The sequence below is a fragment of the Camellia sinensis genome, chromosome 10 (assembly GCF_055761805.1).
Source record: "Camellia sinensis isolate YWXY chromosome 10, ASM5576180v1, whole genome shotgun sequence".
NCBI lineage: Eukaryota > Viridiplantae > Streptophyta > Magnoliopsida > Ericales > Theaceae > Camellia > Camellia sinensis.
Genome location: NC_138970.1, coordinates 55,659,212 through 55,681,466, shown reverse-complemented (window position 1 = coordinate 55,681,466; position 22,255 = coordinate 55,659,212). Strand labels below are relative to the sequence as shown.

At 31.8% G+C, this 22,255-nt stretch overlaps 1 protein-coding gene across 2 annotated transcripts; it reads left to right on the top strand.

Annotated features, from left to right (window-relative positions):
* The first annotated feature begins 314 nt into the window (after nucleotides 1–314).
* LOC114321656 (oxysterol-binding protein-related protein 3C) lies at nucleotides 315–10,876 on the top strand. Of its 2 annotated transcripts, XM_028268849.2 has the most exons (11): nucleotides 325–656; nucleotides 2,019–2,121; nucleotides 3,087–3,180; nucleotides 3,601–3,717; nucleotides 3,808–3,880; nucleotides 3,968–4,086; nucleotides 4,322–4,443; nucleotides 6,516–6,692; nucleotides 8,649–8,793; nucleotides 9,826–10,004; nucleotides 10,486–10,876. In XM_028268849.2, the coding sequence occupies exons 4-11, from the start codon at nucleotides 3,622–3,624 to the stop codon at nucleotides 10,730–10,732; spliced, it is 1,158 nt and encodes a 385-aa protein (XP_028124650.1). In that variant the 5' UTR covers nucleotides 325–656; nucleotides 2,019–2,121; nucleotides 3,087–3,180; nucleotides 3,601–3,621; the 3' UTR covers nucleotides 10,733–10,876. The 2 variants fall into 2 exon arrangements, with proteins under 2 accessions (XP_028124649.1, XP_028124650.1); XM_028268848.2 differs by lacking the exon at nucleotides 2,019–2,121 and having other exon boundaries at nucleotides 315–656.
* The last annotated feature ends 11,379 nt before the right edge of the window (nucleotides 10,877–22,255 follow it).

Below are 22,255 nucleotides of genomic sequence, written 5' to 3'. Positions count from 1 at the left end.
TTTAGAGTTAGATTTAAAAATAAAAAAAATAAATAAATAATACGTTTATTTTTTTCAATTAAAAAAATATATTCAAGTTAATTTTTTTTTTAACCGAATATTTGAACTCTTTTTCAATTAAAAACACAAATAAAATATTTAAACAAATTAAAAATACAAAATCTTATAAATTACTAAGAGTGCTCGTGATTTGACGGTTTAATTGCTGCCAAAGAAACCTCAAATCCACCATCTATTAATCAAATTGACAAATTAAAAAAAATCAATCCGTAACTAAGTAGTCATCACACATCCATTTAAAATACAACGAATCAATTCTGTTCAGTCAATTTTAACGATCGGTATATCAGCTGGTCACCGACGTCCTGGCTGTTTCTTTTTGCACACTACCTGCAGCCTCTCTTTCTCTCTCTCCTCCGGATCTTCGAGCCATTTGGGGATCCAATCACATTTTCGCTTAGCCGCCCCGTGACCTAAAGTCTGATCATTGACAGTTGTTCTTCAAAGAATTCACCTTTGAACTAAGGATTTGGCTTTAGGGTTTCTTTCACAGCGACGATGGCTTCTCAGGACAAGAAACAAGCTGGTGGGTTCTTCGCATCAATTGCTTCCAGTTTGTCCAATTTCGGCAGCGCAATGCACAAATCAGTCAATGGGTATGCCTCGAATCGTTCATATCTTATCTTTTTTCTTCTTTTCACTGTTGCGATCCATTAATGGCGTTTCAAAATTGAGATTTTTTTTTGGGTATATATTTATGGGTTTTGCATCCTTTATTGCTAGGGTTTGTTTGATGATGATTTTGCTATCACTGACGTTTCATCACATATATATATATATATATATGTATATATCTATCTATCTATCTATAATAGCGAATCACTGGTTTAGTTAATACTGGGCATACTAAACTCGAGGTTGACCCTCTGCATAAATTATGGCAAAGTTTAGTCTTTACGCAATAATGGGGATTAACTATATATATATATATATATCTGTACATCTTCTTCTAATATTCTCTCTCTCTCTCTCTCTCTCTCTATATATATATATATATATACACACACATATATACTATACTATCTATACTATTATATAAGGTCTAGGTGTCACATATTTTATTTGAATTGGTGAGCACTTCCATATGAAAATCAACAATTTCTGTGACATCGACACCAATTCCCACCTTCACTTTATAGATAGTATAGATAGATTACAAAACTCACTTGATGTCAACATCTATGTCGGCCGTGAGGGTTGTACCGTTTGATGGGTGTGCTCTCCAAACAATTGCTCAGGTTCGATTCTTGGGGCCAGGCTGGGAGAATGTAATTTCTCGTGAATTCCCTAGTCATGCATGGATGGTCTGCCTTTTACCAGACTAGGGAGAGGATTAATAGAGGTGTGTGTGAGCCCTGACCGCTGAACCAAAAGAAAAAGAACACCCATGTCACTTAATTCCTAATGCCCCAATGACAACTATGTAACTGTTCAAGTTTCTGATGTCGTATTTTTTTTTCCCCAGTTTTTTTCTCCTCCATCTACATTCAAATTTATTTTTTCAGATGACGGCTACAACTGTCTTCTATTTCTGCACACACATCGAGTGTTTGCTTAACTTCTAGTATAAAATGTATATGTATTTCCCAATGCTATTTGGTTCGCAACTTGGCTAATCTTCATGACCTATTTCTCATTTGCTCAAGCAAAATGTTACCTTGAAAAGAATGAATAAATAAAAAAGATCATATTATTGTATCTAGTAGTTGTCCAGAGTTCCCAGTACTCCCTTATTAGCGGGAGTGGTTTAACTCAGAGGAAGAGAGAGTATAGTGGAATATCCCGTGTGACCCATCTCGAGTATTGAAACTTGACCTTCGTTAGCAAACATTCTTTGGTCTTTTTTCTGATGCTATTTCCCCGTGTAGTATTTTGGAGCAAGCAAATTTTGCTTATTGATAATGTATGTGCATGCCATGATTGTTGATGTCTTTTCTATTAATATATATGCCTTGCAGTGTTGAAAATGCTTATGGAAGATTTTATTTTGCTGCACTTCGAGCATGCATCAATAGGGTGACGTACAGTTCTGCATTAATGGTCATATGCTGTTCCTGTTTGGTATGTATCAGTGTTACCAGAAAACACGCTAATATCCTAGCGATTTATGTTTTGGTATGCACGTTTTGAAACCTGGTACATTCTTATTTTAAAATGGTACATTTATCAATCCAAAGTGATCCCAAAACTTTTTCCAATTATTTAAATATAATTTTCATTGGGAGGGAAAAAAAAATCAAATATAATGAATTAAATCTAGAGAAAGTGGAGTTTTAGCTGGACAAAATGCAAAAAGTCGGTCACAATATTGAATAGCTAATTGTTAAAAGAAGATTGCTCCACCAGTAAAAATGTAGCCTATGCAAGCCTCTCTCTATCATATCACATTTTATAGCATGTGGTGTACCACATTCCTTACCTGTTTCCGTTGAACAATCTGTGTTCTATTTGACGTAGGTAGTATTGTCACATGAGTATTAACTGAGCTTGAGGGCAATGCTTCTTCCTCATTTGATCACCATGACTGTCCTATCTATAGCTTCACAGATTTTGAGATAATACCCTCTTTAGCAGCTTGGTTAATGATAATCCACTTAGCAGTGGTTGCACAATGCTATGGCAGTTTCTCCTCAATTTGTTTGACATATTAACTCCCTAAACTCTCGCACATGCATAATGAATTGTTCCCTCAAATTCTGACGTGCATTTACTCCCTAAAGTGTCACTGCGCACACATGAATGACTGGATAGCTGAGTAACGTCATTTACATTTAAATTTATGGAGACACTGACCATTGCTTCCTTAGTAATTTTCACAAGTTGTGGTTGTTAATTTTTTGGTCTATGCCCTTATTTTACCTAGTCATGTATCACAACAATGGTTTTTTTTTTCTGCTGATTGAAGCTGAAGTTCTGTTATCTTGGTTTGTCATTTTTGTACAATGTTCACAATATATATATATTAGTTTCATTCCATGTGCTGAAGATTCTGGTTGTCATTAACCTGTGTTGTTTTCCTTCTCTAGTTTGCTGGGTTATGAAGGCCTGGAAGTTATAAATCCTGAAGGGGGGACTGAAGATGCTGAAGAGGAAGCACACAAAGGAAGATGGAAGCAGGAGGTGCAATAATATATACTTTTTTGCTTCTTTCATTTTATTTTGCTGATGCTAGTTTTGCTGTGTTATTTCTAGAACTTTCTGCTTAATTTTTCTGCTATGTCATGGTTTTTTTAATGTATTTCAGTAGGCTCTTATATAGGTTGAGAAAATTCAACAGGATTACAAGGTATAGTTCAAGGCCATTAGGCATCATCTTGAATGCATTATGTATGTGTCTATGTGGGTTCTGATCCTCAAATGTGGTGTATGACAGAAAATTTGTATTTATTGACAAAAGCGGATGTCTTGTGATTCTAGCATTTCTTGTTGACGTGTGTTATTGTCCATAAGTAATGCTTAGTAAATCTCTCTCTGCCTCTTAACAGAAATAAAGGCGTATCTCTCTATTGACAACTTTCTTTCTTTTCTTGTGTTTCATAGGATCGGGACAGTTATTGGAAGATGATGCAGAAATATATAGGTTCTGATGTCACATCAATGGTGACACTCCCAGTCATCATTTTTGAGCCAATGTCAATGCTTCAAAAAATGGCAGAGGTTTGTGTTTTTGTACCATACTGATGTCTGTGTTATATTTGATGATGCTTTTCTTGTTGAATATCACCAATTGTGATATGTTTGTAACAGTTGATGGAATACTCCTACCTTATGGATTTAGCAGATGAATGTGAGGATCCCTACATGCGATTGGTTTATGCTTGTAAGTACCATTCTGCTCTCTCTCTCTCTCCCTGCGCGAGTGTGAGTGTGCATTTTCTGTTGTGAAACTTATGGTTCTCCATTTCAGCATCCTTCTTTATAACAATCTATTATGCCTGCCGACGAACCTGGAAGCCATTTAATCCAATTCTTGGTGAAACTTATGAAATGGTCAATCATGGAGGTGTTAAATTCATTGCAGAACAGGTGAGCTTGACCACATTTTCCACTGGATACATTTTTCTTATTTTCTTTGTTTAAATGCTAGTTTTGGTCATGCTGATTTTGATTATAACCAAGAAGGAATTATTATTTTCTGCCTGTATTTTAGACTAGTGGAACTTTGTTGTTAAGTAATTAACATTTTGATCATGCTCATTTCTTTCATCTTTATTTATGTTTTGCGTCATAGTGCTGTGTAATAATTGCAATCCCTGTTCAGGTTAGCCATCACCCTCCAATGAGTGCTGGACATGCTGAAAATGATCATTTTGTCTATGATATAACTTCAAAGGTGAAGACCAAATTTTTAGGAAACTCACTCGATATCTATCCCCTTGGAAGGTAATGGTTGTTTTGGTTTGTTAGTCTCAATTGCTATGCTTTTGTTCTTTAATATTGACAACTTGCAGCTGTTGTGGGATTCATTATCATTTGGTTTTAAATTATGTTATATTTAATGTTTCTAAAGTATATTGGGGAAGTGGTTGTGGAGATACGCCTGTGAGGAGGACAAATGGTGGAGAATAGTGGTTGGTTTGAATTATAGGTGTGGCTGGGGGGAGTGGAACTCTTTAGAGATATCTTTTGTCTTATGTTAAAGACCTTTGGATGGGTATTAGAGAATGGATGTGATAAGCTTGTCAGTAATGTGAGCATGGTGGTAGGGGATGGGAGTAAGATGAGTACGACTCGCATGGTGGTAAGAGGGATTGAAGAGAATCTTCCCAGCGAATAGGAGTGTGGCAGTGGTTGGTTAATGTTGTAGAGAGGACACTTTAATTTTTTGGGGACATTTTGCTTGATAGATTGGAAGCTGACAGAGTTCACGGAGAGATTGTGCATGGCAACTATTATTGGGATGATGGAAGACCCCCTAACTTGGAATCTATCTAGATTTTCAGGTCAAATCTTTCTATTGGGTGTTGATTGGTTGGGACAACTCATTATTTCCTTGAAAAGCTATTTGGGGAGCCTAGGGTTCCCCTCAATCTTACTGGTGATAATTTGATTTGACGAAGTTACATGCTTGTGAATTGTTGTTGCATGTCCAAGTATAAAGGCGAATTGGGGAATTGTCTTCATATTCACTGTCAAGTTGCAAGTGAGCTTTGAACTTGGATTCTCTCATGGTTTACGGTGCAATGGGTGTTTCCCATTGGAGTAGTAGAGTTGCTTCATAGTTGATGAGAGGTTGGGGTGGGGGATAGGAGGAAGAAGATATGGTCATTGATTGCATTATGCATTATGTGGATTCAATGGATGGAGAGGAAGCAGAGGTCTTTTGATGGTATAAAAGTTCCTTTGTATAGGCTTAAAAGTTCATTTGTTTCTTTTTTGTATGGTTGGGAGACGAGGATTGTTAACCCTTCTCTTGACCAATATTTATATTTTGTAGAGCTTTTTGATACATGTGGGAGGTGTATAGGATTTTGTTTTGCCTCCTTTGCGTCTATGTTGTATATAGGGGTGGTATCCCCTTAATGCCTTCTTAACCAAGTCAGCATGGGTGCAAAGTTATGCAATGCTTCTAATTCAATGCCGAACATGTTTTAGAGTAATTTCAAAGCTTTGAAGCTTTTTTGTGATTATTTGATTTCTTCTTCTTTATTTGTCTCTACACTTTTAGCCCCTCCTCTAAAATCCCTTCTTCTTCTTCTTCTTCTTCTTCTTCTTCTTCTTCTTTATTTGTCTGCACTTTTAGCCTCTAAAATCCCCAAATAACCAGATTGATTTGTTGCCCTTCTCGTGCCATTAAACCTTAATCTCTAATCCTAAACCCCTTTCTATTCAATCCTTCAAACTAATTTGCGAAATAATCCAAAATTAGCCTAAGGTACTGCTAATAATGCCCAAAACAGCTTTGAAATAGCCCCCCGAAGGGATTTGCTTGGTTGAGTTTTCTCACATAGCTCTCTTTCCTTGTTCCCTATTTCTCAAACTCCAAGAAGTGAGATATAATTATTAATACCCATTCTATGTGTAGTGAAAAAATAACTGTAGAATATTATATTTTGTAGTTCATTTGATTAAAAAAAAATGTGACATCTTAAAAAATAGGATAAGCCAAAAAGGTTGTCTGCTTGCTTTGTATGATAATAAGATTTTGTGTTTGTTAGCTTAGCTAGTAAAGTATCTTGGTAGTTGTATCAATGACCTGGTGTTTAATCTTGCTATCCATCTTGGTTGGGGTTTCATCCATTCCCGGTTGGGGTTTTATCCAGTCCCTAACCCCATCATCATACTTGGATTTCTATAAAAAGAAAAGGAAAAAAGAACAGAGAAAAAGTCGTTTCATCTTTCACCTGGTCTGGGCCTGACTTTTTATGGAATTTCTTTTCTTGGGGTTGTCTTTCAAAATCTTTGTGGTGAGCAGTGTATTTGTAGCTCACTTCTATATATATATACATATGCAGGACACGGGTGACCCTAAAAAGAGATGGTGTGGTCCTAGATTTGGTGCCTCCTCCCTCAAAAGTTCACAACCTGATATTTGGACGAACTTGGGTTGATGTTCCAGGTGAGATGATCGTGACAAACATGACCACAGGGGACAAAGTTGTGCTATATTTTCAACCTTGTGGCTGGTTCGGGTATGATGCCTAGCAATTATGTTAAGTAATTTTGTTAGTTCTGTCGGTTTATATATATAAAATACATGTTTGCTGTTTTTTTCTTTTTATTTTGACTAGTTCATTTTTCTGGTTTTAATGAACAATACACGAAGGGCATTGGTCTTGATGTGAGGTTGCAAATGTATCAGAGAATCTGTTTATTTATTTAGTCAATCATTCATCCATTTTCCTTTTTAGTGTGTTTGTGCGTGCATGTGCATGCACTCGTTTAAACTACTGCTTTGATACTTTGACAGATGGTTATGAGATACTGTGTAAGCTTCTTATCTAGACCTATGTTACAAGGGCTCTTCTAAATTTGTAAAGTACCCTTGTTGAACACTCACACTTGAGTAAGGATATGATATGTTTCTGACATATCTAGTTGACATGCAGTTGATTTTACATAATAACTATGCATAAAACTCCTATTTTATTCATGAAATATTTTATGTAAGTTTGTGAACACCATTTTGCCTTAATAAAATAAAATAAATATGTAAAAAAAATGATATCTAGCTGTGTTCTGGTGTCCTTGGAAATGAGAATTAGATGTATCTGACTCTTAGATACTTATTCACACCCGACAACTATACCCAAGCCCATGCAACATAGACCTAGACGACTGATCAATCTAGACCGATGTTTCCTTTATTTTTCTGTTACATCTACTACTGCAATATTATTTTCTGTTGCATTTTGCTGGTTTTCCATTGACTTGTATATTTAGTGCTTATATACCATTTTATTCAGTAAGGGTTGTCTTATGTGGGTAAATAAGACATAGGGAGTGGAGAGAGGAAGGTGTTTGAGTGCTGCTGCTGATTATGACAGAATGTGTTAGGTGAGCTGTCCATGTTACTGGGGGCCACCAAATTTGTGTTTGTAATGATAATTCTCCTATTTGGTTTTGTTTGATTTCTTAACGTGGGGCCATTTTGGAGAAAAAGGGTTGTCTTCACTTTGGTTTTTCACTCTTGAGGAAAGGCAGAAAAGGGTGTTTTTTTTCTCCTTTGTAATTAATACTCTTTTTGTATCAGCCTAGTAAATTGATGAAAAGTAAAAAAGGCAGAGCATTAATTTCTTCAATGTTATTGTGGCTTTTCACATAGGGAAGTGCACGAAAGGCGGTACTCATGACGTGAGTTTTCTGAGTATGTAACAATAAGGTGGTGAAGTAAATATATAAATAGGAGATAGCTGATCAGTTGATCAGAGTGTGAAGTGTTGTATGAAGAAAATCTATTAGTCTAAAAAGGGTGTTGGGTTTGCACATAGAAGAGTGCAAAGAGTGAGGAGAGAGGGTTGAGATAAAAAAATATCAGAGAGCAAGGAAAACGTTTACAATTTTAGGGCTTGGGTTTTTGGTATTTTTGTATCTCTTATTTGTAATCTAATCTCCACTATTTTGTAGTGTATTGTTTCTCGTCTGTGGACATAGGTGTAGTTGTGCCGAACCACGTAAATCTCTGCGTATTTTTTTGTGCATTATTTTTTTTTTCTGTATTTTTCTTTTGCATGTGCATTATTTTTTATGTGTGCTTCTGTGTGCGCATGTCAAATCCCAACAGAATGTTGTGCTCTAAAGAATTTGTGGTCTTGTAGGAACTTTCGGCTCAGCTAAGAGTTGTTTTCTTAACCTCTTTCCACGGCAATTGTTAGTAATGACTGGTTGTTTATCTTGCATTCATTCGCAAAATTAAAACTGAATGTGATCAGTGGTTTTATTTTGGGGAATTTTAAAGACTACATTTTGATTGAACATCATATAAGTTCTCTTTAAAGTATCGCCAGATTGTAATACAGTTTACTTGCATAATGTGGGGATTAAGCCCTAGGAAGTGACCGCTGTTCAATTAGTTAATTTATCTTTTCTGTTAGAATATTATCTGGAGTTCTTGGAACTCTGTTTTCATGCCTCGTGTTTGGTTGCAGTTCTGGTCGTTTTGAAGTGGATGGATATGTGTATAATGCGGCTGAAGAACCCAAAATATTGATGACTGGGAAATGGAATGAGTCAATGAGTTGTCAACCTTGTGACATGGAAGGGGAACCCCTACCGGGCACTGAAATGAAAGAGGTTGGCTCTGTTAACCTTCGTTTGTCTTCCCCTTTTCTTGCTGGTGTAAACATTTTCCTAAATTTGACTAAACAGTATATGCTGTCATTTTTAGCTGTGTTAAACTTACTCTTCCACTTCCCTCAGTGTACCTGTATCCACCGATGTGACTAAGGTAACATTATAGTTATATGTGCTTGATACCCGTATCCAATTTAGACATTTGGATCCTCTAATTTTATATGATGTTTAAAGAATAAGACACTCACATTTGTTAGTAAAGAAACATTTCTAACTTCTGACACGAATACACATAAATTCTATATATATTTTTTTATAATCCCATTTAATTTGAAGTATTTAAAAATAATTTAAACATCTTACCTAAGAGTGTTATATAATATGCAATAGTTAGCATATTCTGAAAGGAGACAGAAATTTATATAGTTAGCACATTCTAAAAGGAGATTGTGACGTGTTTGCTTCCTTTTATGGAGTGAAATTATTATTTCAATTTGCAGGAGTCTGCCGGGGAATTGGAAAGGCCGTCATTCAAATACTGAAACCATCTGTTTAGCAGAATACCAGAACCTATTGTGGAAATTGTGCAACTTAATTATATGTTACTCTTCAGCTAAGAAAAAGAAGAGGAAAGAAAGACAAGAATTAAGTTTTATATGAAACGTTATTACAATTTACATTGGTTTTAAATGTTATTCTTCATATTGTGGCTTGCCCTCCTAAGCCTGGTCTGAAAATTGCTGCAAACTGGTGTGAGGATTACCCTATATAAAGCCTCGACAAGACCCAGAGGTTTGGTCTGCACTAGGTTGTCCCGCCCTAGTGCCCTGCATTTAGTAGGAAAACATAGATAATAGCTTTCTATCATTGTTGTAAATTGTAGTGACATTACAAGACCCATGAAATCTCTTTAATAGCTTTTTTGTTTTTCCTAGACAGTTGTTCATATTGCTGGTAGTTAAGCTGGTAAACAAACTATTTATTTATCAACTAAAGCTGCTGGTAATTGTTGTGATGCTCCCCATTATGCAGGTCTGGAGAGTTGCTGAAAGTCCTGAAAATGACAAATTTCAGTACACACATTTTGCACACAAGTTAAATAGCTTAGACACTGCACCTAAGAAGTTGCTGGCATCAGATTCTCGCTTGCGTCCGGATAGATATGCACTCGAGAAGGATGATTTATCCAAAGCTGGTTCAGAAAAGAGCAGGTTTCTGTGTGTGTGTGTGTGTGTGTGTGTGTGTGCGCGCGCTTGTGCACGCAAGATGTAAAGTTTGTATGATGGCCTTTGACTTGGAACATTGTGAAGAAATATAAGGGCAAATCTGGAATTTCAGCATGCAACATGTTTAGGTCATCATGGTGGTGTACTACATCCATCTAATTTCTCACTACATCAACCTCTGTTTCACATGCATTGAAATTTGTGCCCTCATATATAGGTGAATGTAATGAGAAAGTTGGTGGGTGTAAATAGAAGCACCTGACATCATGGAATTTGAAGCATTGGGTTGATTTGAGGTTTAACTTTTTGTTTAGTTTAAGCTAGAATGTAGCTGGGCACATTTGGCGGCATTTTATTCGGTTTGGGTTTGTTTTGTTAATTTTATATGGTTAGCTTGGGCACATTTATGCAAAGTTTGGGTTGGCAAATGAGTAATTTATAGTTTCGATTGTCATGATTTTTTCAGGCTGGAGGAGAGACAGAGGGCTGAAAAGAGAATTAGAGAGTCGAAGGGCCAACAACATATTCCAAGATGGTTTGACCCATCTAGTGATGTTGCACCTACCCCTTGGGGTGATTTGGAAGTTTATCAGTATAATGGCAAATACGATGAACATCGGGCTGCTATGGATAGCTCAGACAACATTGGAGAGATTGATGTCAGATCGACAGAGTTCAATCCCTGGCAGTATGGAAACTTGGCTACAGAATGAGATGTACGTCATGTATTATTACCTTGATATTTTTTGTTTTTATTTATTTTGGGGATGCCAAATGGCTCTTGTTTTATTCTGTTAGTGTGAGCTTCAACAACTTTATAAACTAACATGCAGTCAGCGAGTTTGTTTTTGTTTTCATCACAATTTCGTTAATTTTAGTATAGAAATGAGCTGAGCTTGTGGTGTCATTGAAGAAGTGAACAGATGTGGACAATTTTGGATGTAGAGCCCAACCCGCTGCCTAAGTTGGATTCAGTTTGAAATTTTTCCACAGGAGGCTGTTTAGATTTATCTGAAGAGGCTGAAATATATATAGCATTAGAGTTTTTGTGTCATTCTGGGAAGGACTTTGAGCCAAGTATGTCCAATGAAGGATAGCCACTTGGTAACAACCCGTTGGGAAGTAAAATTTAGGGAAAATGACCATCTTATGCAGGTTATTTTCAGCAGCAATGGTCCCTTTTACTTTGAATTGAACCTTTGGCAGCTAATTTTTTATTAAACTTGTACTTTTTTTTGGGGGGTGAGAAATAGGAGACATCTAAGTCAATACATAGTAAAGATATCTATTAAGCACCTTGACTCCTCTAGTTCAAAGAAGAATAAAAAACAGCACCTTGACTCATGGATGGTGTTTTCGTTATCTTGAATAGTTTGGTTAAATCTGGAAATGATTGATTCAAAGGTAAGAGAGCATACATTTCAAGTGGAGTGTTTATTATGCTGAATATTTGCAGCCTTTGCTATTCTTTTTTGGGGGTTCTTTTGGGATTTTGTGGGATCTGCATATGTTACAGGAAAATGTGAAAGAAAGCAAAGTCGGTTTTCTATTCATGTTGCCCATACTGGTCTTTTTACAATGTAATGTTATTTATGGTTCATTCTGTTATATATTTTTTATTTGTTGCTTTTTAATCTCATCTTCTTGTGAGGAATATAAACAAGGGTTTAGGAGGAAGAGAAGAGTAGATGTGTAAAGTACGCCCTTCTTTTTTGGATGAGGATCAAGTTAAGTCTCATTTGTCAACTATGGGTCCGTTTGGGAAGGGTTTTTCTGGACTTTTTTGGCTATTTTAACCACAAAAGGCAAAATAGGTTATTTTAGCCACAAAAAATAAAACATCACATCCAATTCATAATCATTACATTCTTCTCTCACAAAAAAGTCAAAAAGTCAAAAAGTCCTTCCCAAACTAAGCTTTTTAGCCCAGGCTAAAATAGTTAAAAAGTTAAAAAGTAGTTAAAAAGTTAAAAAGTCAACCCACTTTTCAAACGGGGGCTATATGTTTTAGTCAACAAGTTATTATAAATTGTCACATTATTTTTTATTTTTTTTGTACATCTTTTTAAAAAAAATTAAAAAATTATTAAAATAGTTTATTTTCAAACAAGGATGGTGTTGTATTGAAATTGGACTCGCGATCGGCACAATCACTTGCAAAACACTTTGAACCCAAGATGTCCCAGTTTATAGTTTCAAATAGAGTTTGTCCTCCGCTGGGCTATCTGTGCAGTTTAGTAACACCTTTCTTACACAGAATGTCATGAAAGTTTAATGTTGTGATTAGTTGGGGGATTTGGGGAGGGATTTGGAAAGGGAAAGGGAAAGGGAAAGGGAAAAAGTGCGTGAAACTAGGTGAAATATAGACATATTTTATTCACATTTCACTTATCTTTTTCATTTCTCTTTCCAAATCCCTCCCTAAATCTTCTAACCAAACACAGCATTAGTGAATCTCGGGTTTGCCAGAACTAGAAGCGGACCTGAAGTGGAGATTATGTGGAATATACATATATGTATATATATATATATATATGGGTCATGTTGGGTATTATATATAAGTTATGATATAAATTAGTAATAGTTATGATTTATTATGATGTTTGATTATGCAGTATTGTGGTAGTGTGACCAATAAATTATAAGATTAAAATTTAAATTGTTTATGCCTTATTATTTTTAGGGTAAACTATTAATAGGTTTTAATAGTTGAATTTATTTTCCATTATATTGAAAATAATTTTAGTAAAATCTTCGTTAAAAATAATTTTTGTGATGATTTTTGCATATATTGTTAAAAATTGACAAATTAGTGGCTTTTTTTTTTTTGTCATGATTTTTATAAATTGTTGTTAAAATTTACAATTATTGATATTTTTTCAAATTTCTCTAAAAATTGAAATTAGTAACTTTTTTGACATTTTTTAAACTGCCGCTAAAACTTATAATTAGCGACTTTTTGTGACAAAAATTTTAAACTATTATTGAAAATTAACAATTAATGATATTCTTTTAATAGTATTTAATGAAAAATATCATTAATTATCGTAGGACTTATTGGGTAATAAGTTTACTTATTAGAATTTATACGTAAGTCGTTCTTATTTTTATTGAGCTAAAGTTAATAATTAAAAAATAAAAGTTAAAAATACCATTTCTCCAATTTTCAGATCATTAACTTTTTTAAAAAAAATTATTTAAGCTATATTTGCATTATAAATTATGATAAATTATAAATACACCTGTTAAGATTTGTTTAAAATATGAATTGGTCTTTGTAGTTGTGGAAGTACATCCTGGCTTTTTAAGTTTTTAATTTCATAACAAATGATTTATTTTATTAATAAATCATCAACTTAATTAATAGTTTTTAACAACATGAGAAATTTATTTCAATTAATAATTTAGGTAATTTTATTATTGTATAGGAGAGTAGTTAGAAATTTTTATTTTTTGAGTTAATTTTATTAAATAAAAAATTCTGATAAGAGAGCATTTATTATTTTTTAAATCACATGGCACAATTCGTATTTTAAACAAATTTTGGGGAGTATATTTGCAATTTATCCTATAAATTAGGATTGGAAATTGCATCAAACACTAACAAAGTAAAATAAATAAATTATAAACAATTCTAATAAATTGCACCAGGTGAGATTTGGCTTGAGTTACAAATAAAGTGGATTTTAGTTTTGACCTAAATTGATATTAATTACTACCCAATATTAATATAATCAATAGCTCTGATTCATTTTCTGAATTTAACAATTAAAATTGTGAATGCATATTGAGAGGGTAATTTTTGGGAAGAATTGGGCCGAGCTGCGTGATTGGGCTTTGAGGCCCAAAGTGTGAAGGACTCAGTAAAAGGCCGCAATGATATTCCGGTCCAGAAGAAGCATAGTTACTCCGGCCCAGGAGAGGTATGATTACTCCGGTTTAGGAGAGGAGTAATTACTTCGGCCCTAGATGGTATAAAGCTACTCCGGTCTGGAGGTAACTTGATGTTAGTCCGGTCTCGGGGTTAATCCGGTCGCGGTGTATTGTAGTTAGGTCGGCCAGAGCTTGCTACTCAGAAGCTTGGTCTAAACGCATCATGGTTGAACGGAGGAAAGCCGAGATAAGGAGTTGAAGGAGAATACCGAGCTAAGGATAGTTCGGTCTTCTCTGTGGCTCAGCATAGCCAGTGTTACTTCGGTCATATGGTAGTTCGACCAAAGTAAAAACCATCCCACTTGGTTTAAGCAGTGGGGGAGGGTGTAAAAGGATAAGCATTATCCTTAGGAGTATGAATCCTAGGAGGACTCTGCATGGAGAAATAAAAGTCCTACTAGGATTATGCCACTCGAAACCTATAAAAGCTCACAAGCATCACCTTGAAAGAGGTAATTGAACACAATTCTTTCTGAGAGCATAAAACTCTATCTATTTGTCAAGCTTACTGACTTAGGCGTCGGAGAGGTTTTCGGCACACACCCGCCGGCTAGCTCACGTTTGTGTTTTCAGGTGATAAAGCGACGTCGTACGGAGGAGCGTGGACTTGGTCAACAGAATTATACGAGGAGAATTATTTCCTCCCTACATGTTTCGGATTGTGTAATAAAATTTCTCTCTGTTATGATATATTTCTTTCTTAAAAAATTGTAAGTGAAAAAGCTTTCCATGTGATTCTTGAAAATGGCCCCTACACACGGCCAACAACTTGATTATCATTACGAAATGACACTAATATTCTGGCCACTAGTACTTTAGTTGGTTGACTTTTTGCCTGAATATGTGCCGAGATTGAAACTTAAAAGGAAAATTAGGACTGATTTGGCATATTTGAAAAAAATTAAAAAGTTAAAAATTTATTATTCTATTTAAGTCGGATTATTTTATTTAAGTTGTATCACCTCTCTAACACATTATTTCAAATCTAACCCAAACACAACTCATATTTTATAAAAAGTCAAAAAGTACGCTTATTTAGATCATCCCAAACAACCCCTATATTTTTTCTGTTTGCATCATGAATTTAGTTAAAGATTTAAAAATAATTTTTTTAAAAAAAATTTATATTATTTTAATTTTTTTTTATTTATAATTTTTTATTTAAATTTATAATTCAAACTCAACTTAAATCTTTGGAATTAAATTTGGGTTATGGTGAGCTTCAGGTGGAGGTATCTTGGAGGGCCCAAACGAGTGAAAAGTGTAATATATTTGATCCGTGGACCAATTCTTGGCCCTCTAAAACAAAAGGTAGGACAGCATTTAAAAATCAAAGACAAGATCTGAATGGGAGAAAGAAAAGAAGAGGAAGGGTAAAGGAGTAGTGTTAGCCCATCCAATGGATGGAAAGCATTTAGCTAATGATTATCCAATTATTTTGAGCTTCTCCCCTTATGTTTGCCCAAAAGAAGAAGGTGTGTTTTCAGTTGTTTTATTTGTACAAGGACAAATTATAAAATTGAATATAATTTTCTTATATAGATGTGAGATTTATTAAAAAATTGAACTCGTCTTATATATATGAGAGTTATATTTGAATCTGTAATCTATCTTTGTTTTCTTAAACTTTTTTTTATGCTTTTAATGTTGAGTTAGACTTTGTGAAGGAGGAAATTTAGTATCCAAACTCAACGATGATAATGGAATTGTGGCCGAAAGTCTCCTCTAACAAGAAGATAAAGAGAATTGCTTTTTAAAATAAATGATTTAAATAATTGAAATATGAGCTATGGTGGATTTCACGGGTCCGAACATCCTTCCAATTCAAATCTTAGAATGGAGGAAAACCAAACACTTGAAAAAAAAACAAAAATAAGCTATAAAAACTAGAAAAAATTATAATTTATTTTTTTATACTCATAAGTGTGATAGTTGAGTTGTCCTTTCAAATTATTTCAAACATCAAAATTTCATTACTATACGTGACATATGCAGTGAAATTTGTTTCCTTTTTGCGAGTGGTTAAACTAGCGCACATATTTTGAATGAGCTATGTTGTTGGGAGGATTGAGAATTACTATAGACTTTTCTTGATCAACAAATTTACAAAATAGGTAGGATTATTTATGAAAGCATTTACCTACTCAATGGTAGGAAATTGATTTCCAATTTGCACTTGTGTACAAATTGAGGTAGACCTACTCTTAGTTGCCGTGCAAGATGTGAAATTAGGTTTTATTTCACAATTCAATTAACCAAATGATACCTCTATTTGACTTGAGAATTCTAATATCCAAGGAAAGGGTAAATCCGATCATACATCATTCATATCATGATACAGACTACTAGTGCATGTCAAAGTCATTTCTTGATATAAACAAAATTATGACCTTGTACAGGGTTTGATTTAATTTTTAGCAATAATGTTAAATGTATAAAAACAGAATATAGAAAAATATATATAACGTGTATTGTATAATTAAAATTCATTTTAAGTATAATACAGATCAGACTTAAAATAAAAATTAGTTGTACAATACGCTTTTTATATAATTTTTAAATTATTTTTATGAACCTAACACTGTTTAATTTTTAATTATTGATTTTGGGAATCTATTTCCACACTACGCTTTCCATTGTAAGGCTTATTACTTAAAAACGTTTAACATGTTTGGTAGAAATTTCAAAATTTAGAACATTGGCCATATTTGTTTAGCGTTTTGGGAACGGGAGTTGGACTAATAATTTGTAGGATTTACTTAAAGGTTGCGTTTGTTTGAACAGACTGGAGAAGCGAGGATTTTAATCTATCGGACTATTAGTCCTGTGATACATTATTTCGGGACTATTTGATTGAACTAAATTTGTATCCTATATTTGTTTAGTCATAGGATTAGAGGTCTGGATTATTCTATTGAATCCCATGTTTGTTTTGGATATTATGGAGAAGGATAAATGTTCAAAAGACTATTTTATCTTTGTAATTTATAATTTTTATTTAATATATAATTTTAAATTTCTAATCTATAATTTATAATTTAACAACACTAAAAAAATTTAATTTATAAGGCCATAATTTTTAATTTATTATTTTCAATTAAATTAAATTTATAACTTATAATTTATATTTTTTTATTTAATATATAATTTTAAATTAACGACAATAAAAAAATAATTTTATTTAATATATAAATTAAATTTTCAACAACACTAAAAAAATTTAATTTATAAGGCCATAATTTATAATTTATTATTTTTAAATAAATTTAATTTATAATTTATATTTTTTATTTAATATATAATTTTAAATTAACAACACTAAAAAAATAATTTTATTTAATATGTAAATTTAATTTTTTAACAACACTAAAAAAATTAATTTATAAGGCCATAATTTTTAATTTATTATTTTTAATTAAATTTAATCTATAATTTATAATTTAAATTTTTTATTTAATATATAATTTTAAATTAACAATACTAAAAAAATAATTTATAAATGTTCAAAAGATTATTTTACCCTTTTCTAATTGTTTACTAAGTAATAGCATGGAGAGTAAAATGGATATTTCACAAAATAATTCCATGGGATACCAACCCCATAGTTTCTATCCCACCCTCTCATGGGATATGATAGTCTCATATTTGTGGGACTAATAGTCCGTGGGGATTATTAGTCCGGAACAAAATTTTTAAAACAAACAATGGACTATTAGTCCGGTGGGACTAATAGTCCAATCCCACACCCTTAAGATTAGTAATCCCCCATGTGATAGGACTAACAAAGCTATGAGAGGGTTGGAATTAGAAATTAAGGCCTTGTTTGTCATAAACTAAAAAAAGTCAAAAAGTCACTATTCTATTTAAGTCATATCATCTTATTTAAGTCACATCACTTCTTTACCACATCATTTTAAACCCAATTCATATTTCATAAAAAGTCACAAAGTGCATTTATTTAGATTATCTCAAACCACCTCTTAGGTGAGGGGATTAGTGAATTTTAAATAATTTTTAAGCAAAAATTATATTTTTTAAAATAAAAAAATTACAATATTAAAAAATATTAATTTTATATATTAATACTATCTATAATATTATTAATCCAGTAGTGTACAAACAAACATTCTTTAACCTACATTTCTAACCTAATAACACTATATTAATAATTTTTTTATTCATGCTCACCATACTTTTAATCCCTTTCATCGTATAGCGCCAAACAAACGTGGACATTGTGTCAAGAAATATCATAAAGGTAGAACTAAAGTGAACTTCAATGATTATTATATTTTTGTGATGATTCCAACTCAACTAATATCTAGGAACAATTCATGAAAATAAATAAATTCTTGAAAATATGATTCTCCCCTCCCCCATATTTCATCATTGAAAAAAAAGAGAGATTTTTCCATTTTTAATTTTTAATTCTAAATTTTTTTGTCTAACTTAATTTTCTCCCCCTTAATGACGATCTCTCACATCGTCCACTAAAATGTAATATCATAATATTTGAATCTTTACTCTTTACTCTTTTCATTTTTTTATTTTTTATTTTCTATCATTTTTTACGCACCTTTCTATCAACCACCTTCCTCACTCACCTAACACCCATGAGAGTGTCAACATCAAACTCGTTTTATTTATTTTTTAGGATTTGTTTAGGATGTTGGTTGATTTTTTTTACTTTTTAACTATTTTAATTTGGAGTAAAAAATCTTATTTGGTATAAATTTTTTAGTTTTTTTGATTTTTATGAGAGAAAAATGAAATGATTATAGATTAGATGTGACGTTTTGTCTTATTGGGTTAAAAAACCTATTTTGTCTTTTTGTGGTTAAAATAACCAAAAAACTAAAAAGTCAGGCATGCCAAACGAAGGATTAGTTAAAGGGGTGTTTTGAAAAGATGATTAAAAGTTACTTTTTAATTTTTTTTGACTTTTTTGTGAGAGAGAGAGGGAAGTGGGTTAAAAGTTAAAAAGTGACTTTCAACCCACTTATCAAAATGAGCCACAATAGTGAATAAATCACTAAATTTCATCTCTATTAAATTATTTATTAAGTTAGCCATTTTAATTTTAATGGTTTTGACTCAATATATAGAGCTAGTAGACCCTAGCCAAAGATTAAACAAGCATTACTTTTTATATTTTAGAATTAATTGGGTTGAGTTTATAAAAAATAATTTTAAATTAAAATGCATAAAATAATATTTAAATAGTATAGATAAATAATAGAGTTTGTTAGAGAATATATTTAAACAGATGTAAAATCAAAATAAAAAAAGTATTTAAATTAAAATATAACAAAATTTTAATTGGTTTAATGTTGATGCTCTAATTAACTACCCATTTAATTTTTTTCATTTTGCAAAAATAATGTCTTAACACAAAATTCTCCATCGTAAATTCATTCAATTGTCACTTATCATGATCCACTGTACTTCCATCAATCTTTTCTTCTCCATTCCACATTCATTTGCTCATATCACCTTCACCATCGGTTCAAATCTGTCTCCTAATTTCGTCAACTAGCCCCCAAACTTTGATTTGCAATTCCTTGGCTTATTCAATGGTACATACTGTCATTTCTCATTTTCTTTCCACAAGAAGTTGGTTTGAGTTTGGATTTAGAGACCAAAGTTAGAAAGCTTAATTTTTGTACATTAAATTGAGAAAACATATATATATATATATATATATATATATATATATATTGAGATTAGGGTTGGTTTGGGGTGTCATAAAAAAGTGTACTTTTTGTCTTTTTACGAAAAAATATGCAGAAAAGTAGAAAAGTGATGTGATGAAAAAAAGATAAAAAGATAAAAAGATGGATTATATAGGTAACTTTTTATGAATCAAGAAAAATTTGAGTTTTGAAATTTCAAAATTGGAAAAATATTAAGACATTTTAAAAATTCCACAATTTACTTGTAAAGGTCTAACAAGTATATGTTATTTTTTGATTTATCACAAATTTAACTATGTAAGATTTAATTTTCTTACCACATCATTTATGAGTGAATTACAGGTTCTAATTTGTAAATATCTAGCATTCCTCTTTCAAATTTTTTTTTTTTTTGATTGTGCAACATTTCTTCTTATTCTTGACGAAAGTTGGTGATTCAACCAAAGTGGAAAATGTCAAATTATTTAGTCTGTATTTACATTATAGATTTAGGTAAATTTATAAGATGAAAGAAAAATGATGAGGGAGATGCATATGAAATATAAATTAATTTTTTTTCAATTTTCTTTTTTTTTCCAATTTTTTTTATTTAAATTGACTATCTAAACGAAATGTTAGGGACTAAAATGAAAATATTTTCTTTCATAGAGCCAAAGTGAAAAATAATAGTTTAGTGATAAAAGTTTTCGTTTGGAATATGAATTAACTTTTTAAATTTTTTAATTTGAGATTAAAAAGTCTCATTTGTGATAATTTTTTTTAATTTTTTTGACTTTTATAAAAAATAAAATAAAATAATTATAAATTAAACGTAATATTTTATTCTATTTAATTAAAATAATCAATTTTATTTTGTATAATTATTTTACTCCAAAATATTATCACAAACATCGAAAAATAATTGGAAGCACCTCGTAAATGCGTCAAAGGCGTCTGACCCCACATCCAAACTGGCGGTCAACTTATCCCACTGGGTACGCACGCACTGCAAGTCTACATCCACTACGGAAGGCCAGTTTCGCAAGAGCTTTTTTTAATTATTTTAGTCGCAATAAATAAAATATTATATTTAATTTATAATTATTATATTTTTTTTTAAAAAAAAATAAAAAAGTTAAAAAATCAAAAAAATTATTCTCAAATCAAACATTTTAGCCTAAACTAAAATAATTAAAAATGTCAAAAAGTTAAAAAACCAACTTACTTTCCAAACGGAGACATAGTCCACTTGGGAGAAGATTTAAAAATGCAAATCAATCATAAACTTTTTAAATTAAAAATGATAATCAATTAAAATTAGAGATGATTTGAGATGTTCTAAATAAATATATTTTTTGATTTTTTATAAAAAATATGTTAAAAATTAGAGAAAATAGTTAAAAAAATATAGAGAAGATGTTAATAGATATTGATCGATATGACCTAAATAAATATATGTAAATAAAAATAAGTGTATTTTTTTAGTTTATTCCAAATACCTACTAAATGGTTGTTAATAAATCTAAATTTTGAAAAAAAAATGTTTATTTTTGTGTTTTTATGCAAAAATGATGTTAAAAAAAATAATAAAAAGCTTATTTGACACAAACAAATATTTTGAGAATATATGAAAACAAAAAATTAAAAACATGTTTAATGAATTGTTAGAAGTGGTGGTGGTTGGCAATGAGAGGTGACAGTAAGTGGTTATTGATTGTGGTAGCAGGTGACGGAGACAGTTTCAAATAGCAAGTAGTGGTGGATGGCTATGGTGGCTAGAGGTGGTGGAAAAGAAAAAAAGGGATTAAAAACTTATTTTGAAAATAAGTGAAAAAGATTTCTTTCTTTTTAAATTTTAGACTTTTGTCATTTTTTAAAAAATAATATATTTACCTACAATTTTCAAAAACTATTGAAAAAGGCCCAAGAAAGTTTATAGTTTTTTTGGTGCACATATAAGAGTATCAATGTGCTGTTTTTCTTCCTGGTTCAAAAAAAAAAAAAAAAAAAAATGTGCTGTTTTTCTTAAATAAAAAATTGATAATTAGATGTAGTAGTTAAAAATTTCTCTCCTTCAACTTTTACATAATTAATTTTTTTTTTAAAAAAATTTAGGCAACATCTAAAAAAGCTAGATTTTTAGATTATTGACTTATTTTAATTACAACATCACTTTTCTATACGCTTTCTTATAATAAAAAGAAAAAAGAAAAACTAATTTATAAACGATATTGAAAACAACCCTAAACTAATTTTGCCCACTGCATCAAACACTTTAATACAAATATTTAAAACAAAAAAAGAAATTATATGAACAACTTGGCCAATATGTCCTGATATAAATTTTATTTATTTATTTTTCAAAAATGAGCATGATTGATTAGTAGTTTAAGAAAATAGCATTCTTGGATTCTAATTTTAAAAACTTTCAACTTACCTAACGTTAATTATCTCTACATTATTAACCATTTGACTGTCCAAATCAAAACCTCGTCGTCACCTTTAAGGTTGCCTATGCTACTAGAAATAAGCGGTGCGCCATTTCATTGAAATACCCATTTTACAAGCCACGTGCAAGCTTCCATCTTGAGGGCAATTTTGTAATTTTACATGGAAAGTGATTAGGTGTCA

Coding starts and splice junctions, on each gene's coding strand:
- LOC114321656 (XM_028268848.2), top strand. CDS start 559: ATGGCTTCTCAGGACAAGAAACAAGCTGGTGGGTTCTTCGCATCAATT. Junction 657..3,086: donor ATGCACAAATCAGTCAATGG/GTATGCCTCGAA, acceptor TTCCTTCTCTAG/TTTGCTGGGTTATGAAGGCC. Junction 4,444..6,515: donor GATATCTATCCCCTTGGAAG/GTAATGGTTGTT, acceptor ATACATATGCAG/GACACGGGTGACCCTAAAAA.